This window comes from Capronia epimyces (genome assembly GCF_000585565.1).
Source record: "Capronia epimyces CBS 606.96 chromosome Unknown aczIQ-supercont1.1, whole genome shotgun sequence".
NCBI classification, from domain to species: domain Eukaryota; kingdom Fungi; phylum Ascomycota; class Eurotiomycetes; order Chaetothyriales; family Herpotrichiellaceae; genus Capronia; species Capronia epimyces.
Window position 1 is genome coordinate 2293523 of NW_006912904.1, and position 12104 is coordinate 2305626.

The 12104-nt window shown below is 54.9% G+C and overlaps 2 protein-coding genes across 2 annotated transcripts; one reads left to right on the forward strand and one right to left on the reverse strand.

Annotated features, from left to right (window-relative positions):
• Nucleotides 1-770: 770 nt before the first annotated feature.
• Nucleotides 771-2276, forward strand: A1O3_00846 (uncharacterized protein; the record flags this gene model as incomplete). The annotated part of the gene is made up of 1 exon (XM_007730996.1): nt 771-2276. One exon carries the CDS (start codon nt 771-773, stop codon nt 2274-2276), a length of 1506 nt encoding a protein of 501 aa, XP_007729186.1.
• Nucleotides 2277-2733: 457 nt separating this feature from the next.
• A1O3_00847 (uncharacterized protein) lies at nt 2734-11957 on the reverse strand (the record flags this gene model as incomplete). The annotated part of the gene is made up of 4 exons (XM_007730997.1): nt 2734-5278; nt 5336-7568; nt 7621-7841; nt 7903-11957. The coding sequence occupies 4 exons, from the start codon at nt 11955-11957 to the stop codon at nt 2734-2736; spliced, it is 9054 nt and encodes a 3017-aa protein (XP_007729187.1).
• Nucleotides 11958-12104: the final 147 nt, after the last annotated feature.

Consider the following 12104-nt stretch of genomic DNA (forward strand, 5'->3'; position numbering starts at 1 on the left):
ATTAGTGTTGGGCCTGTATCTGCACCTGCATCTGCAGCATCCTACACTAAGAACTAAGTAAGTACTACTAAGTCCATCCAGGCAAGGTCTGCATCCTGCACTAAGTACTACTAAGTCCATCCAATCCAGACAAGGCAAGGCATGGCATGCATACATGTCCGACCCGGCACCCATCGTGTCATATTATCTTTCGGTGTTTTTAGGTGTTTTTCGGACAATTATGCACCCACCAACCCAACCCAACCGAATTGAGATTCATCATTATGGCAATGAGTGTGAGTGACGAACGGAGTTGGAGTAGGCGATAGGGGATCGAGGATCTAGGTTCATGATCAAGGAGCGAAGTGGTGGATTGAATTTCACTGCGCCGAACACAAGATTCCGAGTAAGATCCAAGACTAAGTCCGATCCTGACTCTAATCCTGGTCCTGATCCTGATCCTGATCCTAAGTAACTGCTTGGTGTCTAGGACTCAAGGTATACTGTCAAACACTTAGGTACGGCATCATATGATATCACATGCGAAGAAGTGGAAGTAAAAGCAGGAGCAGAACCAGAAGCAAAAGCAGAGCCAAAAGCAAAGGCAAAAGCAAAAGCAGAATCAGAATCAGAAGCAGAAGAAGAAGAAGAAGCAGCAGCGCTTTAGTTCGACCGGTCATAATCAGAATCAGAGATCAGATCTCAAAGACTAGATCAGACACCGAACCAGGCACCAAATCAGAGCAGAAACCAAACCAAAGCAGAAACCAAACCAGACACCAATGTCCATCATGACACCCCTAGAAACTCCAGCTCCTGCTTCATCTCCTACTCCAGCTCCTGCGCCTACTTCAACTCCAACTCCATCTCCATCTCCTGCTCCAGCCGGTCCAAAGAAAAAAGCACTTCTCTGCTTCCACGGCACTGGCGCCAAAGGATCCATCTTCCACGTACAGATGGCGAGAATCTGCTACCAGCTCGGCGATACCTTCGAGTTCATCTTCCTCGAAGGCCCGCGCCAGTGTGGGCCCGGACCTGGGGTGTTACCCATGTTCGCTGGACAAGAGCCGTATCATGGCTGGTTTGGCGGTCACGACGTGAGCATTGACGATAGTATTCGAGAGATCAACGCTGCGGTGCGGAGGGGGTTAGAGAAGTGGAAGAAGGGGAGGATGAGAAAGAGAAATGGTGATGGAAATTTAGATCATAATCATGATCAGAATCATGATCGGGTGGGAGATGATAAGGGTTTGAATGGTGTTGGTGGTAAAGATATGAATGGTGAGGTGGGTGGTAAGAATTCGAATGGTGTGAATGGTGATGTGAATGGTGGTGTGAATGGTGGTGTGAATGGTGGTGGTGATGACCTCGACCTCGACCTCGATATCGTCGGCGGCATCGGCTTCTCTGAGGGAGGGCTTGCGCTGATCTTGATGCTGTGGCTGCAACAGGAGCAACAGCAACAACAAGAACAAGAACAAGAACTGCAACTGCAACTGCAACAGCAGAAACAGCAGCAACAGGAGCAACACCAACATCAACCTCAACCTCAACAGCAACAACAAGAACAGTACCAACAAGAAGAGCACCAACAAGAAGAGCACCAACAACAAGAGCACCAACAAGAAGAGCACCAACAAGAAGAGCACCAACAACAAGAGCACCAACAACAAGAGCACCAACAACAAGAACACCAACAACGAGAACGAGAACAGGAGCAGCAACAACACCACCAAGAGAACCAACACCAACGCCAACTCTCACTCCCACCCCTACCGTTCAAGTTCAAGTTCGCCGTGATCAGCTGCTGCTTCTTCCCGCGCGAGGCGTCGGTGTGGATGAACATGCGGGCTCAATTGCGGGCTCAGTCGCAGGCGCAGGCGCAGGTCAAGACAGTGTCATCAGCAATAACAGGTACAAACTTGGTTGCCTCAACACCACCAGGCACGGACACAACAACACACTCGCTCTCACCTTCAACAGACACAGGCACAAGCATACCTACCTCAGCAACACCCTCACACTCGCTCTCACCCTCAACAGTCATACCTACCTCAAAAGGCACAAACTTACCTACAGCTCTCATCGATATTCCCACCCTCCATATCCACGGCAATCGCGACTTCTGTCTCGGCCGCGCCCGCCAGCTAGTGCGGAACCATTACCGGCCGCAGATGGCCACTGTCGTCCAAGTCGACACTAGTCATCACATGCCGACGCGGAAGGAGGACGTGGCTGAGGTGGTGAGACAGATTCGAAGATTGGCAAGTGGAAGCGGAAGCGTCAGCGCAGAGTAGGACAGCCCTAACCCTAACCCTAGGATGGTTAACCCTACCCCTACCCCTACCCCTAACCCTAGGGTAGGATACGATAGAATATGATAGATCAGCGTCAGCGCCAGCGTCAGTGTCAGCGTAGGATACGATATGACTGTCACTAGATAAATAAATACCATGCAGTGTCGAACCTGTCAAAGGGAAATGTTCCATGTTCCATGTTCCTGTTCGCTACCTACCTATCAAAGGGGTATAGTATGGGGAGCCTCAGCAGACTATATAGGGATGCCTATACCAGTCTTCTGGTTAAAGAACAAGGCTGGGAATGCCCAGGTTGGTGCCGAAGTTTGACAGAAACAGGTTCAAAGCTGAGGTAAATACACCTAGCAGGTGCTAGTATGTCAAAGGAGGACTTGTAACCCTAACCCTAACCCTAACGTAGCCTCTAGTACTCTGTACTCTAGTACCTACCTAAAACCTAACCCCTACCACTACCTCCCTCCAACGTCGTATCTGTCACCCTCAACACTGGATTCCTCGCAAACGTGTTCAGCATGGACAAATATGCCTGCATCACCGCCTCCGCCGCTCCAGCCCCATACCGCTCCTTTCGCAACTTCACCGTAATCAGCGGCTCTCCCTTGCTCGGATCATCCCCCATTTGCAACGTGATGTCGTACGGAGTCCCCGCCCGTGGAATGTTGGTGTCGACCATCTTCGCCGGCCCAATGCTGCCACTTTCCGTCTGCCCTTGCTTGTAGTCAAAGATGGCCTGGAAGAGCGGCGCCTGGGGGGAGGCGTCGGCGGCGCCCAGTTCAAGACGGTCCAGTATGACGGGCAAAGGAACCGCGCTGTGGAGGAGGGCCGCGCGCATCTGTTCTTTGGTGGCGCTGAGCGCTTCGTTGAAAACGTGCCCCGAGTCATAGGTCAGGCGTACAGGAAGATAAGACGCGAAAAATCCCATCGTGGCCTGGTCGCTGAGCGAGGCCCGGCCGGCGTCGGCAACACCAATGGTGATGTCTGCACAGCCGGTGAGGCGGGCAAGGAGGATGTGGAACGAGGCCAGGTAGAAGTGCATCGGGCTGACTTGCCGTTTGCGGCTGCGGTCCTTGATGCGCACGGCAACCATGCGGTTGAGCCGTGCCGAGACCTCGTGCGACGTCCAGTCGAGTGTTTCCGGGCTGGGGCCGGGGTTGGACGACTGGCTTGGCTGGGTGGTGCTGGAGGGAGAGCTGACGGAGACGGAAAGCAAAGGCAGGCGGGGTGGTCGGGTTTGAAAGAGGTCGGCCCAGTAGTTGAGGTCGGCATCCAAGGCGCCTGATGTGAGCTGGGTGCGCTGGCGGATGGCGTAGTCGAGGTAGCTGGGCGCGGATTCGGGTTGGAGTGGGAGGCCGCTGTAGAGCTGGCTTACCTCGATAAAAAGGTGTTCGGTGGTCCAGCCGTCGCCGACGAGCCGATGGTAGCCGATGACCAGGAGGTGATCGGTGGGCGTCCAGAAGTAGTCGATGATCTTGAGGGTGTCCCCCTTTTCGAGGTCGTACCTGACCCCCTGGAGGTCCCTGAATGCTTCGTCGGCAGCGTTCCGGTCTGCCACGCGCACCGATTGAAACGAGTTTCTGGCTGCTCTCATGATTGCTTGCACCGGTCGCACCGAGGACGAGGACGGGTTCGCGTCTGGATCCGGATCAGAGATGAAACATGTGCGGAATGCATCACTGCGCTGCAGAGCCTGATCAAAAGCCCAGTCGAGGCGATTCAGATCCAGAGGGCCTTGCATGTACATGCCAATCGTGCTGTTGAACGTGGCCGGATCCAGGGGGAGCTGCATCTGCTTCCACGTGTACTCTTGCATGAGCGAAAGCGGTCCGATCCGCTGGAACCCGTCGTCGGCCGAGGCTTCAGAAGGCTGAGAGGGCGGCGTCGGTATGCCACTATCTGTCCCACGTTCGATGGAGAAAGCAAAACTCTCATTGGACTTGGACGTACCGACAGTCGATGGTGATGGTGACGGCGCAGTCGGCGGTACGTCCCGGTCCTGGCTGATTGGCACCGTCACCGTCTCCTCGAGAGAGGTAGAATCCACCAAGGGAATCAAGTCGGGACTCAAGCGGGAGACAGCATCGTCCACCAAGTCGGTCACAGAGGCGCCGCCGAGAATCTTCAGCAAAGGAACGTCGAGGTTAAGATTCTTGCCGAACCACGAGGCGACTGTCACCGCGCTCAGAGAATCCACTCCCTGGTCGATCAGAGGCGCGGTCAGATTCAGCTCGTCGGTCGCCGCGAATAGCAAGGCTCCTCGAATTCGGCCAGACACGCCTGCGAGGATGATGGCGCGCACCTGGTCCAGGGTTTCGGCCTTGGCCAATTGATCCTTGAGCGATCCGACCGCCCCAGTGGCTTCGTCGCCGGTGGTATGACGGTCCGACAGCTTGAAGGCGGCAAAGCGCGGGTCATTGTACCAGGGAATTCGATCCTGGTCCTTGTCATCCATATGTACCATGCCCGTGACCAGCTCCACGTCGTCCAGCTCCCGGTTTCGGCCAGCCACCACAGCTTCTGCGAAGAGGGAATGGAGCTCCCACTCTTTGACTTCGTCGGCGAGGAACTTGCGGGTTTGCGTCTCGTTCTCACGTCCGGCGCGGGAAATGAAGCCGACCCCAATGACAGCACCGATGTCGATGGTCGATGCGGCCATGCCGCGAGCACGTCTTTGCTGGGCCAAAGCGTGGAGATACGCATTCGCCGCGCTGTATGCGGCTTGTCCCGGGTTCCCTACCACCAACACGATAGAGGAGAACATAACGAAGAAGTCCAGCGGGTTGGCCGGATCAGACAAACGTTCGTTCAACAGGCGCGCTCCGGTGACCTTGGGTGCCAGAACCATCTCCGTCATCGGGAGCTCCATGTTCTTGAACATGACGTCTTGGAGCAAGAGCGGTCCAAACGCCACGCCGGCGATTGGAGGCATCAAGGCACGCACCTCTACCAGACCTTTGTCCACCGAGGCTTCGTTGGAGACATCCCTGGTTTCACACGGTTAGCATGCTTTTTCTATCATACGTGCCATGACGCCAACATACATTGGAAGTACCATGACTCTCCCTCCCGAATGAGCAATGTCGTCGATCCAACGTTGGTCAATCTGAGGGACACGACTCGACAGCACGATATGGCGGGCGCCACGCCCGACCATGAATCGAGCGAGCGAACGACCCATGTCACCGGCAAGACCGATCAACAAATACGTCTTGTCTCCTACAAAGAGGTCGTCCGACTCAATGGGTCGGATGCGACTGGTAATGAGCTCGTCTGTTGCCCAGTCGATCAGGGCATTCAACTCAGGAGCACTCTTGGAAGACAAAACTTCATGGCCAGTGAGAACAGGGACAGACATCTTGTCGATATCGTTGCATTTGTGCACGGTTTCAACAGCATCGGCGAGGATCTGCGTCGCTGCTAGAGAGTTCAACCCAGTCATTGGTGTCGCACCGTTCTGGAACAGGTGGTCGGGCCGGCGGATTGAGCAGCTGGGTGGAAGGAATCTGACCAGTCGGCGACCCAAGCTTGCCGGGTTTGGATCGGCAACCAAATCGTATAGCACCGAAATGTTCGTTGGCAGCTTCTGGCGCAGGCTTCGTTCGGTCTCTCTTTGGTGTAGATGAACCCACCGGATTCCGCCCACGCTGGGCGCGGCCTTGGTGGAAGCAAATGTCAGGGAGATACCCGCAGCCGCGGCTTGATCGCGCAGACTCTCGATGTAAAAGCTTGGAGGGTCAAAGACGAGCATGTCAGCACCTGAGACGAGGTCCGACATCAGAGTGACGGCGACAATGTTGGCCGAGAGGCCCCCCAGGAGCGATGACTTGGCCCACTCTGCTCTATTTCCAACATGGATAACTTGGTGAGAAAGCACTCGGACTTGGGAAGCGTTCCTGTCCGACAAGGCCACCACGATCGTATCTTCGGCACCGGCGACGTGGCCCTGAATCAGATGATAGAACCCAAGTCGGCCGATACGGAGAGCCTGGGCGAGCGAAAACTGCACCTGGACCTTCACCGAGGTCTCGTCGGGGAACAAGGGTACAAACCGCTCCACATGGACTCCGAAGAAAGGCTTGGGCGTCCCTTCATCGTATTCTAAGCTCAGAATCTCTTTGCGGGGGTCCAGGTCGGCCAGGATGGGACGGCGGCCAGAGTTGAGTCGGTTGTTCCGGTCTACGTCGCGTTTGAGACGAGGGATCAGGACCTTGCCGCCAGACAAGTACAGCTCGGGCTCCTGTGTCCATAGAAGACCGCTGTCTTCCCACTTTGCGCCATGTTCCAGACGAAGTACAGTCTCGACCAGGAAACGCGGCTCCAGATCTCGAACGTTGTCAACATTCAGCACTTGGATCTGAATGTCGGGATATTCGTGGCGCAATGTACGAAGCAGGCCGATGGTCATGGCTTGCTGGGCATTCTCCACCCAAGCGTCTTCAGTCACCCACAAGACATGGTGAGCAGCGTTGAAGATGGTCTGTAAGGCGTCGAACTTTTCGTCGTCCAAGCCTGCAAAGGTATGCTCATCAAGCTCCGAGAGCACGATGAATGTCGACCCTGGATGTAAGTCAAAGTTGATGATGTCTCGGAGGCTGGGGACCGTGTCCCATTTGCGTGCCGGTAGGATGCCGGCGAGTTGAGCCACGAGCTCGGCTGTCTTTGGGGAAGAACCTCCGACGACAATCAGTGGCCCAACACCGTCCTCGAGCGGGGCAGTCAGGGGAGAATCCAGCTTCGCGACGAAGTCGTCGACAGCATGGCTGAGGAACACGCCGCTCGGGAAAGTCGTACTGTCCGGATCGAGAGAGCGGCTGTCAATGCCAGAGAACCCGGTCCTCTTCAATATTTTGTCCCATCCCTCATAGGGAATGAAAGGCTCCAGCACACGGCCGTCATCATGACCGGACCACCAGTCAGGAAACAGCCCGAAGATGAACCCCACACGAGTGTGCTCGCGGTGGGCAATTTCAATGACAATGAGCCGACCGCCCGGTTTCAACAAAGACCGGACGTTTGCCAGAGTCTCTTCGAGGTTGGGGGTAGCGTGGAGCACGTTGGACGCTGCGATCAAGTCGTATGAATGGGGCTTGAATCCCTGTTCGCTGGGAGGCCGGCGGATATCAAGGGCTTGGAAGTCCATCTTGTCGGCGTGTCGCTCAAACTCTTTGGCGGCTGGCTCGAAGAAGGTGCGGGAAATATCGGTGAAGGTGTAGCTGTTGAAAGAGAGCCGATCGTGGTTCAGGAATAATCGTGTCGCTCCTCCTGTGCCCGCTCCTGTTGTACCTGTTAATTGACATTGTGCTGGGAAGCCATGTGGAATACGTACCAACTTCAAGAACGTCCATGTTCGGGTGACGGTGGTTCATTTGCTCCAGGAGTCGTTGATAGTAGTAGTAAGACTGGCCGTAACTCACTTCCCCGCTGTAGAACTCGGTGAGCAGGCCGTCGTGGTCCAGGAGATCGAAGGCGTTCTCATCGTTGCGAAATTTGTCTAGGGCACCTTCGCCAACTCTCTGAATGAGACGGACGAACGGTTGGGATATATTCCTAGATGATCCGTCAGTCAACCCTCCCATTCCTGGGCTGTTGGTGAGAACTTCTGTCTTACTCTCGAATCATGACTTCGATGTCGGCACTTGTATCCTTATCCCAATCTGGTGTGTACCATACATTGCGACCGGCTTGGGCTTCCGTGAGCACGTATTCACACCACTGGATATATTTTTTGAAGTGAAAGCTTGCTTTCTCCCGATCCTCGACCGTCACATTGGCCAGGACCAATCTGATATACCAATATGCTATCCGCTCGATGACGGCCACGTCCTTCTTGTCCTGCTCTGTGGCGTGTCTCTCGACCTCGTCGAGCAATGCATCGGGACTCAAAGGGCCCCAGCTCCATTGGGTATACATTTCATGGTCGTCTGCGGCCGAGGGCGGGATCGTGGGCTTGAAACCAATGCCCTCAATGTGGAGCATCGTTGCCTTGGTCACGGGGTCAAAGACCTCGATGTCACCTTGCATGTTTGTGCCAACGCTTGCTACACTGGTGGAGATGAAGTCTACCTGACTAGATGAAGCACTGATCCGATCGGCAGCCCACGGGTTCAGAGCGATGCGACCAATTCCAGTAGGAATTAGTAGAGATCGTAGACGCCCATCACCAGGAACAGAATACGCTCCAATCATGCTCTGAAAGGCCACATCGAGCGTGCTGGGATGGATTACCATGTTACGGCGGCCATCTTCCAAGCGATGGAAGTTGATGGTGCCGTACGCCTTGTTGTCGCCGCGTCTGAGGACGGTGATTCCACGGAACTGCTTGGTATAGTTGTAGCCAACCTTGTCGAGCATGCGGTAGAACCGGTCGATGCTGACATCATTGAGGTGCGCGGGTTCCTCCAGCGGGGTTGGCAGAGCCTCGCGCGTTGCTGACCCGTAAGTGATGGCGAGTGTGCCAGTGACTGAACGAGTGAGTCCGGTTTCTCTGGCCAGGCACGAGTTGATGGTGAAGCCATACACGGCATATGCATCCGTAGTCTGCGACGGGTCCACGTCAAGACCGAGGTTGAGCTCGACCATGCTATTCTCATCTTCGAAGGTAACAGCCTTGTCAATTTTGAGGTCCAAAACTTCCAAAAGCTGAATGCTCCGCTCGCCACCAAGCTTGACGGCAGCCTCCATAGCCATGACAACGTAACCAGCCCCAGGGAACACAATCTGTCCCTGAAGTGAGTGACCGTCGAGCCATTCAATATCCCGTGGCTTGATGAAGTTTTGCCATTGCATCGATGACGGAGTGCTGTGGGTCGATAACCTGCCCAGCAACAGATGAGGTCTTTCTGCGTCAAGCAATGCGCGAAGCGCGCGGGACTCCTTCCTGTACGAGCGCGAGTGGTCCCAGGAATAGCTTGGAAGCTGCTTGGACACATCACGGACGTGTGCATTGATGGATAGGCTGCTATACAACTTGTCAATATCAACCGCCGCTGAGCCGAAGTGCGACCATATGTATCCCAAGCACGAGGAGAAAGCTTCCGTGTCGTCTTTCTTCCGCTCCATGCAGCCCACATATGGGAGGTCAGAACCGGTACAGTTTTGGATCGTCTGCAGGGTCGGATTTTTGAGCGCAGGGTGAGCACCGACTTCGATGCCAATGTCAAGGGGCGTGTGCTTTAGGACTGCTAGCTCGACTGCTGAAGAGAAGAGAACCGGAGAGAGCAAGTTCTCTTTCCAGTACTCGGCGCTAAGGTCCTCGGGCCGCATGATCTTCCCTTCGTATACGGAAGAGAGCCAAGTGCTAGTGCTTCGGGGCGCAGCGCGCGAGGTAAACGTGTCACACCCGCAAGCTTTCAGAGCGGCAACGTACGGCTCTGCGCAAGGACGCATATGGTGTGAGTGGTAAGCTTTGTCAACTTTGAGGACTCGAGCAAACCGCGCCTCATCAATAAGAATATCGTATGCCTCGAGGATGGCATCCTTATCTCCGGAGAGCGTGACGGTGTCTGGGCCATTACTTGCTGCAACTGTCATTCGACCCTCGAAAGCCTCAAGCGCACACAAGTCGTTCGCATCGTCGAAAGAGGTGCCCGCCGCCATCATGGCACCCTCTATACCATCTGGCCCACCCGCGTATTCTGCGCTAAGCCCGCGGAGGTATGCAATCCGGATGGCTTGCGACGCTGATATGAAGCCGGCAGCGAAGGCGCAGGCTATCTCCCCTGAGCTATGCCCGATGACAACCTTGAATGTTACCCCAGCCGCTTCAAGGAGGTTAATCAGCATGATCTGGACCGCACAACACAGCGGTTGAGAAAAGGCAGCATCGTGCACATTGGAGTCTTCGCCCTCGAGAAGAAGCTGATCCACGAGGCTCCAGCCAGGTCGGTATTTGTCTGGCAAGGTCTGAAGGCTGTCATCAAGCTCTGAAATGATACTTCGTGCGTATGCGACCCCAGAAATCAGGACCTTTCCCATGGCTGGCCACTGAGCACCCTGTCCAGTGAAAATACCAAGAACTTGAGGTTTTCTCTTCACGTCCGATATCGTGGCGGCGGCTTGCTTTCCCGATACCAAAGACGCAGCGCGGCTGAGAGCCTCGCAAAGTGCTGGCACGGTTTTTGCTTGGATGGTATGGCGGACTGGGAGGACCGACCGCTTATTCAGTAGTGTCCAGGCCAGATCGCGCATCTGGAGTTCCGGCTGACTGATTAGACTTTGTTTGAGGTCGTCCATGGCAGCTTTGAGTGAGGCAGTAGAGTTTGCGGACAGCACAATTGGGGCCAGGCAAGGCGTTGGTGCTTGCTCCAGTGCCAACCTCGAGGCAGGAACGTACGATTCCACAATCACATGAGCATTGGTCCCACCAAATCCGAACGAGTTGACACTGACACGTCGTGGTTGATTGAACTTGAGCGCAGGCCAGGCCCGTGGCTCTGTGACGACCTGCAGATCCGAATAAAACGGAGCCACTCTCGGATTCAGCTCGTTGAATAGCATGTTTGGTGGGAGAAGGCCGTGCTGTATGACCTGTGATGCTTTAATTAGGCCAGCGACCCCTGCCGTACCCTCGGTGTGACCGATGATGGTCTTTATACTGCCCACATACAGGGGGTCTTCGTCGACAGCACGCTGTCTATCGCCGAAGAAAGCAGACGAGATGGCACAGGCTTCTTGGGGATCTCCTGCCTGAGTGCCCGTTCCATGGGCTTCGAAGTATTGACAGCGGTCCTCGGGCTTTGTGACATCGAGACCTGCCGATTGGTATACTTGTCGAATAAGTGCCTCTTGTGCTGCAGGACTCGGCATTGTGATGCCAGGAGTCTTGCCATCTTGATTGATGCCGCTTTCGCGTATGACACATTCGATGGTATCACCATCTGCGATTGCCTGCCTGAGGGTCTTGAGCACGACAGCGGCAATGCCTTCACCCCTGGCGTAGCCGTCCGCTGCGGCGTCCCACATCCGAGAACGGCCAGTAGGTGAGAACATGTTGAGCTTACTCGCGGTGACAAAGGGGGTTGGACCCAGGATTAGATTCGAGCCGGCTGCAACAGCGACCTGACTTGCTCCTGTTCGAAGCTGCTCCACAGCAAGGTGAACGGCAACGAGAGATGAGCTGCACGCGGTATCGATCGTCATACTTGGGCCATGCCAGCCAAATGCGTACGAGACCCTGTTGGAAAGAATGGACGCCGCGGCTCCGGTGGCCGCGTATGTGGACAGTGCATCCAAATCGTAGTTGGAGTTATCCAAAAAATCTCGCTGCATCAATCCCACGTAGACGGCAGTAGGAGAATCTCGAAGATCCTCCATCTTGAGTCCCGCCGATGAGAGGCTGTCATAGACGGTCTCCAAAAGGAGGCGCTGTTGAGGATCGATTGTGTCGACTTCGTGGGGAGAAATATTGAAGAAGCCTGGATCAAACGCGTACGGGTCTTCTTCGAGAAAGTATGCATATTGTGCATTTGTTCGGCCATGATGAGCTCCGTCAGGATGGTAATAGCCGTCTACATTAAATCTTTCTTTGGGAACTTTCTTCACCAAGTCTCTGGGAGATTTCAGTAGTTCCCAGAGACGAGAGGGGTTGCTTGCACCACCAGGGAAGCGACAGCCACTGCCGATCAATGCGATGGGCTCTTTATGTTGAGCTTCCAATGGACTCATGGCTGTTTAGGCACGAGACTTGTGACGAAGATTGCGGTCGTGGTCGTGGTCGTGGTGATGTTGCGCAAGCGACCGATAACATCAGAGAGAAGGATCTCGCGTGAAGGTCCGCCGATTGATGATTGATGACGAAGGGATGAAGAGGCT